This window comes from Glycine max, chromosome 15, assembly GCF_000004515.6.
Source record: "Glycine max cultivar Williams 82 chromosome 15, Glycine_max_v4.0, whole genome shotgun sequence".
Classification (NCBI taxonomy): Eukaryota; Viridiplantae; Streptophyta; class Magnoliopsida; order Fabales; family Fabaceae; genus Glycine; species Glycine max.
In genome coordinates, this window is record NC_038251.2 from 5,959,678 (window position 1) to 5,980,555 (window position 20,878).

The 20,878-nt window shown below is 31.5% G+C and overlaps 3 protein-coding genes across 5 annotated transcripts; 1 reads left to right on the forward strand and 2 right to left on the reverse strand.

The window, feature by feature from the left end:
• Positions 1-2,282: 2,282 nt before the first annotated feature.
• LOC100805659 (protein E6) lies at positions 2,283-3,478 on the reverse strand. The gene has a single exon (XM_014768100.3). The coding sequence runs from the start codon at positions 3,379-3,381 to the stop codon at positions 2,569-2,571; it is 813 nt and encodes a 270-aa protein (XP_014623586.1). The 5' UTR covers positions 3,382-3,478; the 3' UTR covers positions 2,283-2,568.
• Positions 3,479-13,396: 9,918 nt separating this feature from the next.
• On the forward strand, positions 13,397-15,410 carry LOC100775897 (dnaJ protein homolog 1). Its single transcript, XM_003547110.5, has 3 exons — positions 13,397-13,775; positions 14,028-14,443; positions 14,831-15,410. The coding sequence occupies exons 1-3, from the start codon at positions 13,611-13,613 to the stop codon at positions 15,267-15,269; spliced, it is 1,020 nt and encodes a 339-aa protein (XP_003547158.1). The 5' UTR covers positions 13,397-13,610; the 3' UTR covers positions 15,270-15,410.
• A 222-nt stretch (positions 15,411-15,632) lies between these two features.
• LOC100804236 (glutamic acid-rich protein) lies at positions 15,633-20,105 on the reverse strand. 3 transcript variants are annotated; one of them, XM_006597396.4, is made up of 10 exons: positions 19,954-20,096; positions 19,677-19,822; positions 19,149-19,297; positions 18,937-19,066; positions 18,739-18,852; positions 18,577-18,630; positions 18,131-18,177; positions 17,098-17,208; positions 16,040-16,094; positions 15,633-15,902 (listed from the first exon to the last, which is right to left on the reverse strand). In XM_006597396.4, the coding sequence occupies exons 3-10, from the start codon at positions 19,245-19,247 to the stop codon at positions 15,886-15,888; spliced, it is 627 nt and encodes a 208-aa protein (XP_006597459.1). In that variant the 5' UTR covers positions 19,248-19,297; positions 19,677-19,822; positions 19,954-20,096; the 3' UTR covers positions 15,633-15,885. The 3 variants fall into 3 exon arrangements, with proteins under 3 accessions (XP_006597459.1, XP_014623587.1, XP_014623588.1); XM_014768101.3 differs by lacking the exons at positions 15,633-15,902; positions 16,040-16,094 and having other exon boundaries at positions 17,195-17,615; positions 19,954-20,105; XM_014768102.3 differs by lacking the exons at positions 15,633-15,902; positions 16,040-16,094 and having other exon boundaries at positions 17,195-17,615; positions 19,564-19,822; positions 19,954-20,105.
• Between the last annotated feature and the right edge of the window lie 773 nt (positions 20,106-20,878).

Below are 20,878 nucleotides of genomic sequence, written 5' to 3' on the forward strand. Positions count from 1 at the left end.
ACATTATATAAGGCTGAATAAATCATCAAAATTAATGATGTTGGAGGAGATGCTTTTGCTTCTAATTTGTACGTTCTGGTAAAAAAATTCCTCTATGTAAATATATGTTCTGATTTGCAATATTGTTCTACAAAAGGTTGGTTTAAGAAATAAAATAGACTCATGTATAAATATGTTACATGTTCAGACATGTATATTAAAAGAATCTTAGGATTTTGTTTTTTAATCGTGTAAATATAGAACACGTTTTGAGATAATCATATTTGGTAGAACACAATGAGTCAACTAAAGGTGAAAATATCTGAAATGCCCTTTATTTAGGCAGGAAAAAAAATTGCTTCTAGGACAAACACAATATTGACTACTTTTTAATATATAAAGATTTCTAGTTTTTTTTTTGGGTTGTTTCTTCTTTCCTGTAATACGCAAGAAGTTAATGAACACTGATATGGCCATATGCAAAATTGATTTTGCCAGGGAGAACAAGTAGGTGGGAGTGACAATTTTCCTCTACGTGATTCGATGGTACCATTGATGAATTTCCAGATTACTCTACCCAAATCATGTTATTTTATGATACGGGTCTCCGTACTCATAAATTTACCATTCCAGCCATTTTGGTAACTCACTAGTGTCTCAGGTTTTGACTAAAGAGGAGTTAGGTGTTTTAGGTTACCGGTCAATTCATATGAAACCTAACACTTTCTATTTCATCACCCCACTCTCTCTTTTGATCTTCTCTAATCTGAATTGAAATGGTTATTTTGTTATTTGGGTTATATTCAATTAACATGCTCTATTCTGATTAATTAATTACAAGATGCCTACCTCAAGACTTTTGATCTTCTCTATTCTGATTAATTAATTTTCAATCGTGTTAGGGCATTTTCATGCTTTTTTTATGGAAAAAATTTGGGTCAAATGGATATTTGATTTCTTAGAATATCTCAAAAATCAATTTTATTCTTTATATTTTTTAATATGGTTTTAGTTAATATAATTTAACCGAAACACATGTTTTCAGTCACTCATTCAAGACTAAAATCAATTAACTTAAAACAAATATACAAAGTAAAATACATATTAAGTTTTTTAATAGAAACTAAAATCAAATTTTGAGATATTTTTAGTAATAAAAAGTATATTTTATCAAAACAAATTTATAAACTTAATTATTCTACAATCTACACGAATACTACTATAACGCTGTTACATTGAAAACATAACGTAGTCTTATCACATAACCGTACATGATTATGAATTATATGTAAATATTAAATTAACATTAAACGATTTTTAAATTACTAATTTGTGTATGTATAAGATTATTTAATAAATAAAGAAGACGTGTGACTTATGTGAAAAAGTCAATAGCTGCCCCCTTCTAAGTTCAAAATAATGGTGACCTCTTGAATTCATTGGCATCAGGCCTACAGTTAGGACTTATGCAAACAAGCAATTTTTTAAAATAAATAAGTTGATTTGTTTCAAAGTCATAAGTTCATAACTTGTGCTTTTAATGTATCCTCTTCTGTAAGGAAAGTTTAGTTTCTAAATTATTTTGTCAAATGGTTGCTCAGTACAGTACAATTTATGAGGCAGCAGATAAAGACAGATACCAAGCAATACAGCCGTTGTGAATAATTAATCCGCAAGGTAGACATAGCTTTTCACATTTGTTTCTTGCCACATTAATATAGTAGTTGCACAAATTTATTCTCACAAATTTTCCACCTACAAGTAATTTGCATCAGCCCTCCTAAAAGTAAGCCACAAGATTATCTCAATTTAGTGGGACATATTATGTACTCTCTATGAAGATGCTCAAATCTAGCTTGTTCTACCTTATTTGCATATAACTAGATAGTAATGCACCAAATTACAGTTTCGAGTGACCGGATTTGTATTTTTAGCAAATTCAGCTGCTGGTAAAACTGAACTGCCCAATTCAGATAAGTTAAAAAGGGGAAAATACTTCAATGAAATGAATGAATGAATGAACCCACTTGAACAGTTGGTCTCGGAAAGGGTGTATACCACTCAACTTCAGTATACAATGTTCAAATTAAAAATGGTATCCATCTGAATTTCAGGGTAGATAGAGTAGGTAAGGAAAAATGGGATTTTTGAAACTATTATCTTGTAATTGCTGTTTTGTCTGTGTGCCTAGTCTACCCTCGTATTGTGCTGCTTTGAAAGACAAAGAAACAAACGAACCAAAAAGGTATAACTTACCAAAAAAAAGGGGAACATAAAAGAAATAAAAATGAGAGCAAGAAACATACAAGCTTACTTCACAATATTATACAACTTATTAATATGTTATAAGCAAAAATTACTCATGCTCTCGCAATGGTATTTCCAGATCATAACAGCGACACTGCAATCCGGAAGCAAGACTTAATAGAAGTACTACTAAGTAAAAAATAAAATAAAAGCCTTTCATAGTTAACATATCCTTTAACTTTGTGTTTTCTTGAATCTAAAGCACAATAAAAACATTAAACACCCATAGTGGATACTCAAAATTAAGTATGGTGAATTCTTCACTTTGCCAGTGATCCAAGCTCATGGCTCAAAGTTCTTATGCTCATCTTCAAACTCCTCCTGGTTCTGGTATCCATTGTAGTTGACACCTCTGTTGTTGTACCAATTGTTAGTGTTCACTTCCCTAGACGAGTCACCATAGTTTGTTGGATTGTACTTCTCCGCGCCAACGTCATAAAAGTACTTTCCACCCTCCAAAAACCTTGTGTCACTCATTCCTTGCCTCTCACCATTGTACCTGCTAACAGCATTGTTGTTGTAAGTATTGTACCTGTTATTGTGAGCATTGTAATTTTTGTTGTTGTTGTTGTTGTTGTAGGAGTATTTGTCATTGGCAGCATCGTTGTTGTAGTTGTTCTGATAGGAGTTGTGATACTTGTTGTTGTATCCTTCTTCTGTGTACTTTGTGTCACTTAACTCATATTGGTTACCCTCATAAGAATCCTTGTTGTAATACTTGTTGTTGTTGTTGTTGTAACTGGTTTCGGAGAACCTTGTGTTATAGGCATCATTGTTGTAGTACTTGTTGTTGGAGTTCTCAAACTTGGTCTTGTAGGGGTGGTAAGAAGTCGGGGTGGTGGAGGGGACTTGGTTAGACTCATCATGATGACCATATAGGCCATAGCTGTTTTCAGTCTCGGGAATGAAAGGTGGTTGTTGCTCTGGCTTGTTTACTTCTGGTGCTTCTTTGTTGGGAAGTTCTGTCACTTTGGCATTGTCTTTGTCGAAATGGGTGACTTTGCTGAAGAACTGGCTGTCTCTAGCAGTGATTTGAAGAGCAAACAAAAGCGTAGTGAGGAAAAGGAAAGAAATGTAGTTTGATGAGGGAGCCATTGGTAACAGAAGAGAGGGGAAGGTGGTCTATACTGATGAGAAGCTGTGATTGCCTAACTATCTTTATATAGAGGTTCTTAAACCCTTGGTTTTCTTTTCTCCTTTCAAAATTTTCCCACTTATTAGGTGTAAATGGGACGAAGTTGGATGGTTGTGGTCCTCTGAAAGAAACTTTAGCTGATTAACCATGTATTTGGATTCCATCCATATAGGATGTCATCAAGTAACTGCTAGATGATTTTGTTGTATTTTGAGGTGGTAATTTGTTGATAGGAGGATTTTTTTTTCTCAACGTGATATTAGTAAGAAGTTATTTTTATTAAAAATAATGACAAATTTTCATTGAGAAATATAAATAAACACAAGATGGAGAATGATAATTCAAAAATATACTATTTATCAATTAAAATTTATTAAAAATTATAAGATTATGAAATTTTTATTTTTTATTTAATGATTCATACACATGGTTTTATAATTTTCAATATAAAAGAGGTGTTGAGAGTTGAATAATGTGTTGATAGCAGTTCTCAAAGTAAAATGGGTCCTTCTTCCTCCATTCATTTTGTTAATCATATTATGTAATATTGTGAGACTGAGGACTCTGCTTGTATCGTTATGGAAAGCAGCAAGTGCAAAAGTCTAGTCAATAATTAGATAGATTCACAGCTTTCTCTTAGCCTCGTCCTAAGGGAGCTTAACATTTAATTAGCGTCTTTCATGTTTCCTTTATTGTAAGCTAACACTTTATGGGCTAGTAGTTGCACCATAGATTATGACGCAACCATTGCATTCGTAGGTGGTAGTTTTCATACCGTTGGATTCCAGCCTCGAGAAGGTTCTTTGTTTGATTTGCATTCATATCTAGAGCGGTCCATAAACACACTAAAAAGTGTATTGATGGTGCTATCAATTGTTTGTATAGCAAAAATGGTGCTATCAATTGTCAAAAAAGGATGGCTAAAATGATACAATCAAACTCTATCCACTCGAATAAAGATTTTGGTTCTAAAATCAATCGTTCGAATTGTTATAAAAGATACATGCAAAACATATAACGTAGTATATATAAAACTATTAAAATGTAATCTTTTGATAGTTTTAAATATTAGTAGTTATAATTTTATGTTTTTCCAACTGAAATATATCTCATTTTTAAAGACTCAACTTATTACGTGTAAATATTTATTCTTTGAGGACCTCCTATTCAAGTCTTATTTAAATAAAATAAAGAATAAATTACACATGTTTTTTTTTAAGTTTAAGAAAATTATATATATTTATCTTCTTTTTATATAAATAAATAAATAAATATATATATATATATATATATATATATATATATATATATATATATATATATATATATATATATATATATCCTTTAAGATTTAAGAAAATTATACATATATCTTTTCTATTTTTAAAATCTACATAAACTTCTTAAATATCATCTAAACATTGACATAACAAGTCACGTATATTAATAATTTTAATTAAAAAAAGTTAAGATATATTTTTCATATTATAAATATAAAAATATTTAAAATTTATAGCCGTAGAAAAACTTAATCTATTTTTCATAGTTTATAATATTTTATATTTATGAAGATGAAAAATATATTTTAATGTTTTTAATCAAAATTGTTATCGTATATTATTTGTTACTTTCAATCTTAAATGATATTTAGGAATTTTGTGTAAGCTTAAAAAATATATTTAATTTTATTAAACACGAGGAAAGATATGTATAAGTTTTTCTTAAACCTAATGTGATATATATATATATATATATATATATATATATATATATATATATATATATATATATATAGACCTGACCTATTGATTAGCGTTAAATAGATGCCAAAATTAGCTTTCACATTTTAGTCGTTTTGGACGTATTACGTATAGACATCTTATATCATAACTCCATCGATCATTGTATGCCCACCAATTAAAATACGGTGATTGATTACGGTTTAGTCCAAAAATCAAACTCAGTTGCAAAATTAATCAAAGACTTATATAAGAGAGATAGGAAAATGTTCTAAAAAAGTTGAAGCTTGGAAGAAGATAAGGGGGCAACAGGGAAAGAATGAAAACAAGAATGAGACAAGGGAATGCCTGGGCAAGTAATTATGCGCAATGTTCTCGGAACCGGTTCTGTTAGTGAACAGATGAAGATATTTGGTCAAGGATCAATCATTTAATTAGGGCGGAATAGTTTTAATAATTTTTTAAAAAAATTAATATAATATCCTAGTACCATTGAATAAAAAAATATAATGTGCATAAATTTGATAATAATAAAAAATAATTTTCATTTGAAAGTATCATATGTTATAATTTCTTTTAAAAAAATGAAGTTGTTTTGAAAGTTTTTAAAAAAATAATTTTAAACATTTACATCAACTTCTTTATAGGATTATATGGTGTAATATTTTCAAACAATTAAAAGTATTTTGATGTTTTTTAAACAATCAAGGAGAGTTAATGTATGGATAAAAAATTGATGAGTACTATTGGAAAAAATTGGATAATAGTTAAGTGTAATGCGATAATAAATCTATCTTTAAAAGATAAAAAATATAAATTAGTTCTTGAATGTTAAAATATGTAACAAATTAATCTTATCATTAATTTTGTGAAATCATTTTATCACTAAGTTATAATATTTAAAAATCAATTTGATAATAAATTATATTTTTTAAGATTAATTTGACATTAAGTTGTAAAGTTTAGAGATTGATTTGTTATTAAATTTTATATTTTTGTACATTTAAAGATTAAATTTGAATTTTTTTTTTCTTTCCATATCAGTTAGTGGTACAATAGGTGCTGAAATCTAAGTTGATCAATCAAACTTTGCCAATGTTTCAGACTACTACGCTTTAAAATTAGACAAATGGTAAGATTACTTAAGGAATCAAAAGTAAGTATAGTTCTGGCCAGAAAATATTATTAATAATCCTCACATTGTCATTATGGTTAGTAAAACCCTTAAAATTAATGATTTTGCTTAAATTTAATATCAGGAATGAAGACTCTTTAGATAGATGAAATAAGGGTGAAATTTGCTTTCAAGGATCTTAGTACTACTCCAAACTGTGACAAAACAAAATGGGTTCCTTAACCTAAATAAGCACACTTTTGCATTATACTACTTCAGATCATTATGCAAATCCAAGTGCATGGTGTTGGTAAGATACAGGAGTAGCAGGACACTTTGTGACTGTCAGGTGTCAGGTGGGGTGGAGTAGAATTTAGCCTTATTTTTTTAAATCTCATTTTTGGTTAGGTTTTTTTATTTACTAACCTGCTCTTGTACATTTTAAGGGTGCAATTGTTTGTAATGCATGCCAACTACTTTGGGGCCACCCAGATGAAATAATTAGGGATGTTGATGTTACTAAATTTTCTTGATGTAGGTAAATGTAATGAAGGAGTGGGAAAGAGGTGGGATCTACATGTAACTGAATTGGTTGCATTAAGCACAAACAAGAAAAAAAAAAGCCTTGAATAGGTGGAAGTTTCAACATATGAAAATAAAATCCAAATCAGAGGTTTTTTTTTATTGGTGAAAGCAATTAGGAGAACCATCATAAGCAGGTGCACGCAAAGAAAGAGTGGAATGAAATGAACAATAAAGTGAGAAATTTATGACAAAGAAGTTTCCGTGTAGCATTTGTGTCCAGATCTGAGATCTGTGCCTTCCTCTGCCCAAAATTTATTTTTTATTTGGTTATTAGATTACCCCACAAGGGTGGAAGAAGAAGGGCTCCTACAATCATTCATGGATTTTTAATTTTATAAAGCAAAAGTGTTAAAGTTCTGTTACTGTACTAGTCTAAAGACCCCCCCCCCCCCCCCCCCCCCCCCCCCCCTCTAAAAAAAGTAAAATGGTTAGACCGTTAAATCCTGTACCATAATAAGAAAGAAAACTGGTTTGATTGAGCAAAGTTGTTTGAAATATCTGTTTACAAGATGATATATATTTCAAAGCATTTTTTTAATGTATTTTAATTGAGGTGGATAATGAGAGAGAAAAAGTAAGTTCTAACAGTATATTTTCAACTAATAATTCTATCAAAGTGTAAAAATTAACAAAATGAATTTTGTTATGGTCAATAAATAAGAATTCAATTGAAGTGTAAAAAACAATAAACTAAAAATTAGTAAGTTCTGATGCTATATTTTCAACATGTGGTCAAGAAAATACTTTCATGGCCTTTCCAGAAGAAAATAAAAAACAGAAACAAGAGTGGAAGTTGATGAAGTGAAACACGTTCCATTAAGAGAAGATGATTGATGAATTAGTCCAAGAGAAACAGGATCCATTTCACAGACTTTGACTTTTTCCGTCTTAATCCCAGCGCTTGATGACGGCAAAAAAAGGTTTCACTTGGAGCTTGTATTTGTTCCATTGTGGCAAATATGAAGTGTTGGTTGTCATTTGCTTGTAAATAATTTGTACAACTTTGTCTATCTCTTTATCACCTTAATTAATTATTACAAGTTTGTTTTTTTTTTGTGAAATGTGCTCACACTATTAGTCAGACATTTTGTTTTGTTCCTACATAGGATCTAATCTAACAACACATAATTAAGAAAGACAAGAGAAAAAAAGATGTGACAGAAAGAAATAAAAGATGAAAGGGTGCGTGTGTCAATCTTGAGAGTTAAGCGGGTTCCAAATCATAAAGGACAACAACAAAAGATTGGGTATTAGAACTGGTAAAAAAGGGTTAACATTTCTGCGAGGTTTCCTAGCCATTCTCTTCCTAACATAAGCCCTTCGGTTTGAGGAGCTGAGGGTTGTTGTGGCAGAGGAATGGAGGGTAGTCCCAGTTGAGGTAGCAGGGGATTTGGGTGGCGATGTGGGTTAAAGCTTGCAGCCTCTGTTCCCACCTTGTTTCTTCCATGGCACAAGATAAGGTGTTTTTTATCCCATGGAGAAAGCAAAAAATAAAGGGTTTAGTTCCGTTATGGTGCCCGACCTTCAACAACACAGCTAATATTATTTTGCATGTAACATTTTATTTTTCGTAAATAAATTAAAAATAATTTATTTAAAAATAAATGTAGTTTAAAAAAAATGTTGAGTTTTTTATAATTAAATAAATAAGAATAAATAATATTATTAATTAAAATAATAGTTTGAAGAAAAAAAATAAATATTTTATTTATTTATTTAATAAGAAATAAAATATTTTTTTTATAAAATAAAAAAAAAATAACCTAAATAATAGACTAAGAGTACCTAGTTATAAATAGAGACATGTTAGGTCAGTTGTTAGACTGATGATAGTCTCTGCACTTTCTTTTTCTCTTAATTCCATTTTTTCTTCTCCTCCTCCCAAAACTCTTTCTTTTTCTCGCATACACTCAAACCTATTTCAGTAAATTGATGATTTCAGACTTATTAACTGTTGGATCGTCGTGAAATTTGAGCACCAGATTTATAACTTGTTTCTGAACAATTCCCACCGTTAGAAATTGCAAAAAATGTCGGAGGTGATAGAAATTCCCTTCGTATCGTAACCTTCTCTTTTCTCGTAGAGACCCAAAACATGTCCTAGTAAAATTATGATCCCGGACTCGTTAACCGTTGGATCATTGTGAAATTTGGACACCAAGTTTGCAATTCATTTTCTCATATTTTTACCATTGGGATTTACAAACTAATGTTTGGGGAGGGATAAATACTCATTGCACGCAGACAGTGGAATGAAGGCTTCAATCTCTTCTTCTTCTCTCTAACATTTGGAAACCTTATTAGAATAACTAAAGAAAAAGCTTGAGGAATGTCAGAGAACCATTAGAGATTCCGCTATCGATGTCGGAACACACGTGAGCCTAGTTAGAGGTAAGTGATGAGTTTATCACAATTGGAGTTAGAATGAACATGTGTAGGAATCCTTAGAGGATCAAATTGAGGTTTATTTTGGGATGTTTATTGTATTAAAATTCTTCCTCTATGATTATGTGAAATTGTTTGAGGGTTTTTACTCCCCGTGGATTGAAAAGCATTTTTGTATAATTTTTTGTGTTTTTTTATAGGATTAACGTGATAAATAATTATATTGGGATCATGAAATTATGATTGAAATTGTGTATAAGTGATAAATTAAATATGTGATGAATTGTGGGATAACATGTTACTTTGAAATTATAATATTGTTATTGAGATTGAGTATAAGTGCAAAGTTGAATATGTGTTAATTTGTGAGATACACGTAAACATGTAATGATGGATTGTGACATTATGAGATGTGAAATGTTGGACCAGCGGTCTCAATAACTTAAGAGGGATAGGCTTAGAATGCAGAAGAAGCAACAATGAATTTAATAATGTTCTATAAGTTTTTCTTAAAGTTCGTGCCTACGTCCAGTACTCAAGCAACCCTCTTAAAATTTTTCACTCCCTTTGTAAAAATTCGTTTACAAAGTCTGAACCACATAGGGACAACCCATCCCTTATGTTCAGGAATCCTTACAACTTAAGAGACCCTCAGCCCCTTAATCAATCTCTTTGAATGAGAAGAAAGAAAGAAGAATTCTCTCTTAAAGAGAAGGATATTACAATTGAAGTCCATGGAGAAACTCTTAATGAATTTGCAAGTGTTTGCTCAAGAATTTCTTTTGAGAGAACATTTGGCAATGAAATTCTCTTGGAATCTCTCTCATTTCCTTTTGAGAGGATAAAACATTTTGAACAAGTAAAACTCTCTCTTCAAAATTCGTGCCCAAGTTACCTATTTATAGACCTTTGATGGCCATTCACAAATCCAATCAAAAGATGTGATTGTTGGCAGATTTTCTGAAAACTCTCCACTGATAATCGATTACAATGTTTGTGTAATCGATTACACAGTTATAATTTGAAGGGTTATAACTTTTGAATTTGAATTTCCAAAGTTTCATTGCTTGTAATCGATTACAAACATATAATAATTGATTACATGTTCAAAATTCAAATTCAAAACCCTTTTCAACAGCTCTTTTTCATTCTTCCCTTCCGGTAATCGATTACACTTCCTGGTAATCGATTACCAGAGTCTTGCATGACTTTGAAATCCTTTGTTTTGAGGCAAAGCTTGATATTTAGTGAATCTTGAAACAAGGTTTTATTTGTTGAAGCATTCTTGAATTAATCTTGAAGCAAATGCTTATTCTTTGAAGCAGACTTGATTCTTCTTTGGCATTATCAAAATTCATGTATTCATACATTCACATGAAATTGTGAACATGAGATTTAGTTGTGAATAAGTGTGTGATTAGCACTTAATGTGAAAATACTTGTGTTGTGAGCTATGAATTATACAATAATCCGATCAGTGTTTACCTTGAGAAAAATGTTTATGCACAGTGTTAAAGGAAATATGTAGGTTTCCTTGTTAGGAACCAATGTTAAGTTGTAGTACAATTTGTTAAATGTGTTTGAAACATGAGTGTGAGGTCATGAGTATTGTATAATTCACAAGCAGTTTCTGTGTGTAAAAAAAATGTTTTAGGGGTTGAACCTAAATCAGGAAGATGAGGCCCTAACGGATTCTTCGGAGTCTAAGTCTTGGGGGTAAAGACACTCGGTTTAAGTACTCCTTTAAGCCTATGTTAATCTCATATGGTTAGAGCATTCTCACAAAACGGAGTGACCTTCACTGGTCACCTTATGATTTTACTTAGTGAGAGTGACCTGACATATCCATTGTGTGGTGTGCCTTGTTATGTACTTCTAAGCGCCTCAAGGTGGTTTTTCACTTATATGGTACCACATTGCATATAGGCTTGAGTCTTAGTGTATCTGTTGCATAACACTTGTATATTTATTGATATTGATTGATTTAGTGATATTGTGTTTTGATCTTTGAGTACGTGAATGATGTGAAAAAGAATGAGACATGTTGTGTTGTGATGTGATATTACGTGACAAAGTGGTAGAATTACGTGAGTTATGTTTAAGTAAGTTGTATCTCATTTATATGATATGTATATCTAATTGTACAGTTTCTCTCTATTAGTTAGGAATGTGATAACTCACTCCCCGTGTGTTATTTGTGTTTGGATCCTATGATAATCTCGAACTTTGTGTTCGTGGGAGGAGATGATTAGGTGAATGACTATGGAGAACCTCATGCTAGAAGATGCGGGAACACAATGCTCTGATAGGATGTGACATTGTGGTATATATTTCTAGATTAATTGCATGAAGTCTTGAACGACCTTGTTTGAGCCGAGATGATTTTGTTATTTATTTGAACAAGTTTTATTATGATGCGAAAAAAAAGTGAATGTAAACCTTTTATCCTTTTGAAATTTTTTTATTTAAATGTGTTTTAAAAACTTTTAATTAATTATAATTTATTTTTATTTTATTATTAGTATATATATATATATATGAGATAGAGAATGTTACACCTCTTACTTCAAAAAATTTGAATATATGTTCTTTTTTGATTCATGTTGGTCTTACTCGGAAGTAATTCTGTTTAACCTGCTATAGACATCAAAATTATTTCTCAAAACATTTAATATAGTTATAATTGTTTATCAAGACAAGTAATAAGCAAAATTTTATAACTTATATCTGTGTTTTTTTAATGAGATTAATATGATGACATGAGTTATGGTCGAGAAGAAAAATCATACTTCATTTATCCAAAGTGTAATAATTATTTTTATGTTAAATTTCATTCATTAATTGTGTGATAAATTAAACGTGGCATATTATCAATTCACTAGAGTCAACCTAATAATAAAGAGTTGGGATACACGAATATTTAAGTTTGATTCTCTTTGCCATCGTTATAAAATAAAATAAAAACTTGATAAATTATCATAAAAAAAATTAATTAAGCCTGGCATGGTAATAGTGCTTGAAATTTAATCCTTAAAATTTATGCTTATGTATAAATTATTTATTGTTGCCGCTAAAAAACATTTATGGATCTGTTACTATATGTTAGACTAAAATAAAATTTTGATCCTTTATCTATCTTAATTCACACCCTTATGGCTTGATATGTAATGTTGATGTCCTTGCTTTGCCAACCTCATTTGTTATTCTTATTCATAAACACTATAATTGAATTCTCACAACATCTCTTTAGTGGCTTAGAAATGAAATAACAACTTTAAACTCATATAAAATTCTTTAACTTATGCATCGGCTAATTTTAATTTTATGAAGAAATTAATTTCAATTGTAGGAAAATATTCTTTGTTAGCTATTTAATTTTTTTGCTTTTCCGTTATGTACCAAAAAAAAACGAGTTTGAGTAATATTTTAGATTGTTTTAATTTTAACCCAATCCCTTGTCACGTATTATTTTAAAATTTACACTTTTTTAATATTTATGTATTATTTATTAATAATAGGACTTATTAATTTAATTAATAATATTTTTTTAACATAATATTAAATTTATATTCATTATTTAATTTGATATATAAGCATTTATATCAACTAATTCATTTAAGTTATCATCAAAGTGTATACCTATATATATAATCTCCTCATCATTCTGGTGTAATTTGTCCAAATGTTATATATTATAAAATAGACTTCAATTTTAATTTATACCTTTTCATTTTACGACTTAGTTATAAATAATATTAAAATTTATATGCTATGTTAATAAATAAAATTGAAATCTTATCTCACATGCTATTTTGTTCTTGGAGGTTTTTTTCTTTCGTTTTTTTAGTTCAATAGTCAGGTGAAATTTAAATTCAAACAAGTTACCCAATAAAAAATTTGTACTGATCGATTATAAACTAAGTTTTATGAACACTTTTAACCCTTAATAATTTAACCTTGTTTGAATGGAAATGACTTAACCTCAAAAGCACTAAATCATGCTGATTATTTTAAGGAGTAAATTCGTGTACTTACTCTGGTAAATATATTGCTTTACTAAATCGCTTAAGTAAGGAACTACGTGTAAGTCCATTAAAATACAGGTGGCACCTGATTATAAAGTTTGTCCAAAAATGCATGTATCATGGAATCACTTACCGAAGGTTCTACACTCATCTGGTCTTGTTGGCGTCCTTCTAGACAAATCTTTTTCGTTCTCATTCTCTATACTAATAATTACTATATTCAGTGTAGTATTAAAGTTTGATCAAATATTCCAACCATTACCTATAATCTAATCCACCAAAAGGAGTTCAGAAGCTTGAACCTAGGCCATCCCCAAAATCCCATTCCATAGTGAAGGAGTATGGGAGTAGATTACTATAAGATTTTGCAGGTTGACAAGCATGCCACCGATGAAGAGTTGAAGAAAGCTTACAGAAAGCTTGCAATGAAATGGCACCCCGATAAGAATCCAACCAATAAGAAAGAGGCTGAGACTAAGTTCAAGCAGATATCCGAAGCTTATGAGGTCGGTTATATATTCCTTCTTTCACCCTATTTGAGGTCCTTTTTTCCTTTCATAAGAAAAAAATTGTAAATTTTTAGTCTCTCATTTATATATATAACACAATTTCATACAAGAGAAATTAAAAAGACATTGATTTATTTTTGAAGGATTGGAAGCTAACATTGTCTTGTACTAAAACTATATTTGACACCTTTTATTGCATGATCGCTTTCTCTAATATAGAATCTAAGTTAGTGTATTGGTTTAGTGCAGGTTCTGAGTGATCCCCAGAAGAGAGCAATCTATGATGAATACGGAGAAGAAGGGCTTAAAGGGCAAGTGCCACCTCCAGATGCCGGTGGCCATACATTCTTCCAAACTGGAGATGGCCCAACAACGTTCAGGTTCAATCCAAGAAACGCAGATGACATTTTTGCTGAGTTTTTCGGGTTCTCGAGCCCGTTTGGTGGTGGTGGTGGCGGCGGCGGCAATGGCATGAGGGGTGGTTCCTTCGGTGGAATTTTTGGTGATGATATATTTAGTTCATTTGGAGAAGGAAGGACCATGAGTCAGCAAGGTCCACGCAAGGCACATCCCATCGAAAAGACATTGCCTTGCACCCTTGAGGAACTCTATAAGGGCACTACGAAAAAAATGAAGATCTCTAGGGAAATTGCTGATGCAAGCGGGTAATTAAGTCCTCTTCTTTGTTTGCCTTGCTTGCCATTTCAATATTATATACTATAAGCTCAATTTCATGAATTATGCTGGTGGATTCGGTTAAAGTTTTAATACGTTCATGACTTGTTGCTCTAAACCCAAAAACACCTCATAAATATTTAGTTAGAACTATTACATTGATCCATGCACTCACAAAAGATGTACCTAAATGACTAAGTTGGTATATATATCAAATACATTCATATAATTCATGGCTATGGCTATTGTATATTAAGAAGTTGACATAGAAATGAAATAATTGACCCATCTCTAGTCAGGTCGATTGTTTTAATACATTACAAATAGTTTTTACTAACATATGCTACTATGTTTTGGATTTCTTTTCTTGTTTGCAGGAAAACTTTGCCGGTGGAAGAAATCTTGACCATTGACATTAAACCCGGGTGGAAAAAGGGGACAAAGATCACATTCCCTGAAAAAGGAAATGAGCAGCCAAATGTTATTGCTTCGGATCTTGTGTTTGTTATTGACGAGAAACCCCACCCTGTGTTTACCAGAGATGGTAATGATTTGGTTGTGACACAAAAGGTGTCACTTGAGGAAGCTCTAACGGGCCACATTGTCCATCTTACAACACTTAATGGCAGGGTTCTCAAAATTCCCATAAACAATGTTATTCATCCAACCTATGAAGAGGTGGTCCCCAGAGAAGGTATGCCAATTCCAAAAGACCCTTCGAAGAGAGGTAATCTTAGGATCAAATTCAACATCAAATTCCCAGCAAAGTTGACGTCAGAGCAGCAAGCCGGAATTAAGAAACTTCTGCCGTATTGAACTGTATCTTGTTGTGTATAGTCTTCCAATTTGCTCTCATTCTTCTCTGTCTCCTCTTTTATTTTAGGTGGCTTTCGTTTGTGTAGTTTGCGTGTAATATGTTTAGAGTTGGGAGAGGCAATGGTATGACATTTTGAAAAACGGTTGATTTTGATGGTATACTTAAAATTGTGGTAGGATGTGTTGATAGTTAAACTTTGGACGTAATAGCTATATGATTCTGAAAATGGGTTGACTGCATAATATGCAAAATGTGACGTTGATTTTGTTCACAGCAAACTACTAGAACAGGATTAAAATTACGTGTTCCAATTGGTTATTCCCTTCCCAATTCGTCTAATGGATTGAAAAATAACACATCACTAAAAAAGATATTTCTTTCAAGTTTTCTATAACCATATTTTCTTTCTCGTCAAGCGGTATACTTCTTTAATCTAAACATTTACAAGAAGGAAAACATCGGTTAGTAATTGAACAAGTTAAAATAGTGACAAAGTAAAAGCCAAATAAGGCTAACGAACAATTTTAACTTCCAAACTGTAAAATTAAAGGAGCAACAGTCCATGCTTGTATAGCTGTCACGGGATGAGCAGAAGAACATTCTCCATACTGATATCTAATAGGTAGGTTCATCTGTGATAAAGGAAAAATAGTAGTTGAGCAGAAGAATTGATAAGTTGAACAAACTTGCCACAGTTGTTGAATTTGGATTAAGATGATTGAAGTGAATGAAAAATGAGAAATGCATTGGAAAAGTAAAGTGACAATACCATCCCCGTCATCTACATCATTATAATCATCTTCATCGTCATCAAAATCTATATTCTGCAAGATTTTAATTGAGTTAGGCACTTAAATTTTTAGTTTTTTTATTTAAATAGGGAAACGAAAAAACAAAGCTTAGCAACAGTATGCTTCATAAAATAAAACAAAACATACAACCGTAACAAGAAAGGGAAAACGGTAAAATAACTCTTCAAAGTTCAAACTACTAACACCAGGTCAAATTAAGCAACTTCAAAAAAAATCCAATTTTACTAACAATTTCATTGAATGCTGAAAAAAGTTCATACCACCACCTGTTGTCAAAGGAAGAAAGTGCAATATGTGTATGCAACAATTAAGCAAATGCCACGTTTAATATAGAATTCACTTTTGCAATTTAAAAGAAACCTAACAAATCTCAGAGCAAGAACAAGATAAACCAAACATCACAATTTTCGTCATCTAAGTGCCAAGTTTGATATGGAATCCACTTAAAATTTCAAAGAAACCTAACAAAACAAAAGATAGACTAATTCTATTTTCTTCTCCAAACCTACTCTTTTTATCTTTTTCAATTTTATATTTTGGTTTCGGGTCAGAAGGGGCAGTACAATTGTGGATAGCTAATGAATCATCAGTTGGGTCTGCAGGATCTTGAACAATCACAAAGCCCAATTTGCCAAGGTTATATATGTTAACGAGAGACACTTAATTTCTCCTATAAAGAAGGGGGAAAGATCAAGATGCTATAAGAAACTTGCCTCCATTATCAACTTAAAAATTAAAGGTGTTTTCAGTATATCTCTTTTAAAATTTAAAATTTTAAAGGTCATGCTCAACCCTTGACATATTTCAACAAAATGGTTTTAATTTAGACACAGTAAACCATAGAGCTGGAAGGTTTAGTTTATAGCTTCTTTAACTTCAATTTGAAAATTTTGCAGGATAAGTTTTTGAGAATAAAATGTATTATTACTACATCATAAAGATGAGAATGAGAAAGAACCATCTCGAGTCCTAGAATGGCAAAATTAACACATTAAAGTAGAGGTTATAGTGGAACCTGATTATAATCATCATCACTAATATCTTCTTCATCCTCCTCTTGTGCATTTTCATCCTCGTCTCCATCTTCTCCATCTTTCTTTTCATTTTCATCATTTTCCTCTTTGCCCTGCATGTGAAAGAATCATCAAAATAGAATTTCATTGGAAAAGTAAAGATTGCCCAACACTAGAATCTGAAAAAGAAATACAATATTCATTTGGACCAAAATACCAAATGCAATCTTACTCCCAAAACTAATGATCTAGTGCTCAACATTCCTTGAAGTTTGCTAATGGAGAGTTGCTGCAATGGTAGTTATGGTGATGGTGGTAGTAACAATGCAATGATACTGGATGTAGTGATAATAAAATTGACGGCAACGGTGGTGGAGGCAATACTAACGGGATTAGCACTGGTGGTGAAAACAATAATGGCATCAGTGGAGTGGCAAAGGTTGTGGTAGTGTTCACAATGACAGTGGCAATAAATAGTGGTGATGATGAAAGCAGCAGAGGAGGTTGTTGAAGTATCAATCTGAGGTTGCAGTAACTTATTCCACCTTACTATATGTGTGGGTTAGAGACCGCCTCTTATTAATTTTGGCTTCTTTCAATTACAAATCTTAGGATCTAGATTAAGAATTGAGAATATCTTCAGCTAGTTATAGCTCAGTTCCTTTAAAATGTTATTAGGAATTAAAATTCTAATTTTAAAAGATATACTAAGCCTGAAATTAAAAATTGTAGCTTCAATTTCCATTCTATGTGCCACAAAGAACCTTAAAGTGTACAGAAAGTCCCATCTATGTTGTGGTGGCCACAACTGCATGTGGCAGCAATTGCAGATAACATCTACCTTCATTGCAACCAGGACATCTGCCACAACTTAAAACCCTATCCCCATATAGTAACAATAAATATTGAACTTAGTAATTTAAATCAAATTGAATTGTATTTAATAAATATGTTCCATAATGAAATGAATGGAAGTGTTAGTGTCTTGTTATCACACACACATAAAGGAAGGAGTTTCAAACATAGGTGCTCTACCTGGTTTGTTTTCTCTTGTTGTTCAAAGAAATCAAGTTTCTTCATCTCTGTCACAAAAGCATCTTAATTAATCAGTCTAAAGACAAATCTAAGGCCGATCATCATTATTATAAGTATACAATGATCCACTTTGTAGACATGGATAAAATACCAAGTTCAACAATCAAATAAAAAATAGTTTCAGCATCTGAAGCTATCAAGCATTTATACAAAAATATTACAATCTAGAATGGAATGTTGCATCCATATGCACATATACTGCTCAATAAAACAGCATATTATGCAATTTTTAAGTAATGAGAATTTCATAAATTTCTTTCAAAAGAGGGGAAGTTATTTAGGAAGATTAAGCTTATTTTGTGCTAAACTCAAAACGTACTCACAATAGAAATTTAACCAAAGCTAATACCACATAAAAGGAGAAAGGTCATATGAAATGATTAAACCTGACTCTGGGTTCCATCGAAACTTTTTTCTTCTCGACGCACGCTTAGATGCACCTGAAAACACCAATTTATTTAAGTTTAAATCATTTGTCAATGGGAACCACAAAATGCATAACTAAAAAACATAACCACTCCCTTGACAGGCCGTTCCATTATTAATACCTTGAACTAACTCCTGAGGGAAATCATTGAACATTAAAACTTGTGAGAGAGAGTCACGAGTGAAATCGTTCTTCTTCCTGTCAGAGAATTTAGCTATGTGCATACTTTGCCTCTCTGATGACAAAACAAATCTTGTAATGAAGGTTTAAAAGACAGCGAAATAATAAATAAATAAAAAGATAATGAGAGAATGGTTACTCTTGGAGGTTTTGTCCTCGAGAAAATAAGGAGAGGCTTCCCAATAATTTTGAAGGTGACTATCCCAACGAAGCAACTTTTTGGTATCATCATGAATATCATCAAGGTTAACATCAGGCAAAGTAACAGCCTGCAACAAGCGATGAAACTTATTAGAGTGTGATTTGGAAATGAAACAGAGAATGGAGAATTTGAGGGATGAAGATAGGTACCTCAGGAAAAAGATCAAATGGAACTTGAGAGGCAAATGTATTAAATCCACCTCCTCGTCCCCATCCCCATCCTCCCCGTCCCCGCCCTCTGCCTGACATCTCCACTCAAGTTTGGATCTTTGTTCTTTGGAGGTTTGGAGCTTTAGCCCCTTGTACCCGAAAATAAATAAAATTAATTATGCGTTTCGTCTCTTAAATATAGTTTAAAGTTTAATTGATTTTTTTTAATTATTAAAAGTTTAATTAGATTTTTCAATTGTTTAAACAATATGATTAGTAAAATATATTATAAAAAACTATAATTAACAGACAAGAATTTAATTTTGTTTAATTTAGTTTTAAATATATTTAAATTAATTTTTTTAAAAGAAATTGAAATAATTTTTATCAAAATTTAAAAGAAACCCTCACCAACCTTTTAATTTATACGTTAGCCTAGTAAAGGAAGCAGCAACACAAGTGGTTTCAAAGATACAGAACAATACCAACTCCAATTTATATGATAATAAATACTTAAAAATGGTATACGTTTATGAAACTTCCAACGCTATGTCCTCACAAGGTAGCTGGCTGCAATATCGGAGTTTGTTTTACTCTTACGCATTTCGTCGAATAGGTCTTCTGCAATAGGATGCATATGAACCATCGAGTCTCACATCCGCGAACAGTGTTAACTAAGATTGAATTGAAATGAAACCATTCAAAAGTAAAATTTAGACAATAAATAAATAAAAATCTGTGTTTCAAATATTTTAAACGGAAATATAGCAAGATCTCCGAAAACTCAATAAGGATAGCATGTTACCTTGTTTTTTGGGAGTGCAACATCGTTATCGTTACTTGCATCATTGTCATGAAGAGAGTGGCGAACGAGGCTACAAAACTTAGACCATGCATCACTACGAACCTGCCACTGCTCTATTTATTTAATTATTTTTTTTGCTTCGTTTTCTATTCTTGCTGTTCCCGCAGAAAAGTTGTCTCAACCGCTTGTAATGGACTGCCACCACGCGTGGGCTATATTTCTTAACTTTTGGGCAACTCATAAACCGGCCCTGTTAGGGGGCTGCTATTTCCACCCAAATTTTGTTTGTTACTTTTTTTTCCTGAAAATACCCCTAAAGGAAATGTGTGGAGGGTGCACTCCCTAACACACCAGAAATGCATTTTTGTTGTACATACATACTTAAAGTGTTTTTTTATTGTGCATTTCAAATACATATACAATCAAAACACATTTTTGTTGTGTAATCAGTAAAAAAAGATTGAAAATCGTATTCCAAAATTAAATATGATTATTGTTTTGAAATAACCATTTTAAATCACTTTAAAGACACAATGGATTAAATTAAAATTTTTAAATGGAAGCAAAGGTGAAGTTTCTATTAAAATTGAAGCTAATGAGACATGTTTTAATTTTATCCCTGACCACAATGCTGAATCTGACGGTTCTAGAAGTACCATCCATGAGGGGGCTGTAAAAAGAAATCCAAATATATAAAATCAATCTAATCTAATCCAATCCACTTGAAATTCATTTAAATGGTCTAATTTCATATTCAAATTCAAATTCACTTTAAATATGATTATAGTTTTGGTTGATGTTGGTCTAAAAATATATGGGCTGATGTCAATCCAAATTGCCTTAGTTGAGATAGGTCCAAAATACCCTAACTAAGATCGATCGAAAATAATCTTGACCAAGGTCGATTGAAAATAACGAGCTTAAA

What these genes read in the sequence shown, in the direction of transcription:
- LOC100805659 (XM_014768100.3), bottom strand. Translation starts at nt 3,381, where the DNA reads ATGGCTCCCTCATCAAACTACATTTCTTTCCTTTTCCTCACTACGCTT.
- LOC100775897 (XM_003547110.5), top strand. Translation starts at nt 13,611, where the DNA reads ATGGGAGTAGATTACTATAAGATTTTGCAGGTTGACAAGCATGCCACC. An exon ending in AGATATCCGAAGCTTATGAG is followed by an intron (nt 13,776 to 14,027) that starts GTCGGTTATATA and finishes GGTTTAGTGCAG; the next exon opens with GTTCTGAGTGATCCCCAGAA. An exon ending in GAAATTGCTGATGCAAGCGG is followed by an intron (nt 14,444 to 14,830) that starts GTAATTAAGTCC and finishes TCTTGTTTGCAG; the next exon opens with GAAAACTTTGCCGGTGGAAG.
- LOC100804236 (XM_014768101.3), bottom strand. Translation starts at nt 19,247, where the DNA reads ATGTCAGGCAGAGGGCGGGGACGGGGAGGATGGGGATGGGGACGAGGA. An exon ending in CATTTGATCTTTTTCCTGAG is followed by an intron (nt 19,067 to 19,148) that starts GTACCTATCTTC and finishes CGCTTGTTGCAG; the next exon opens with GCTGTTACTTTGCCTGATGT. An exon ending in CGAGGACAAAACCTCCAAGA is followed by an intron (nt 18,853 to 18,936) that starts GTAACCATTCTC and finishes TTTTGTCATCAG; the next exon opens with AGAGGCAAAGTATGCACATA.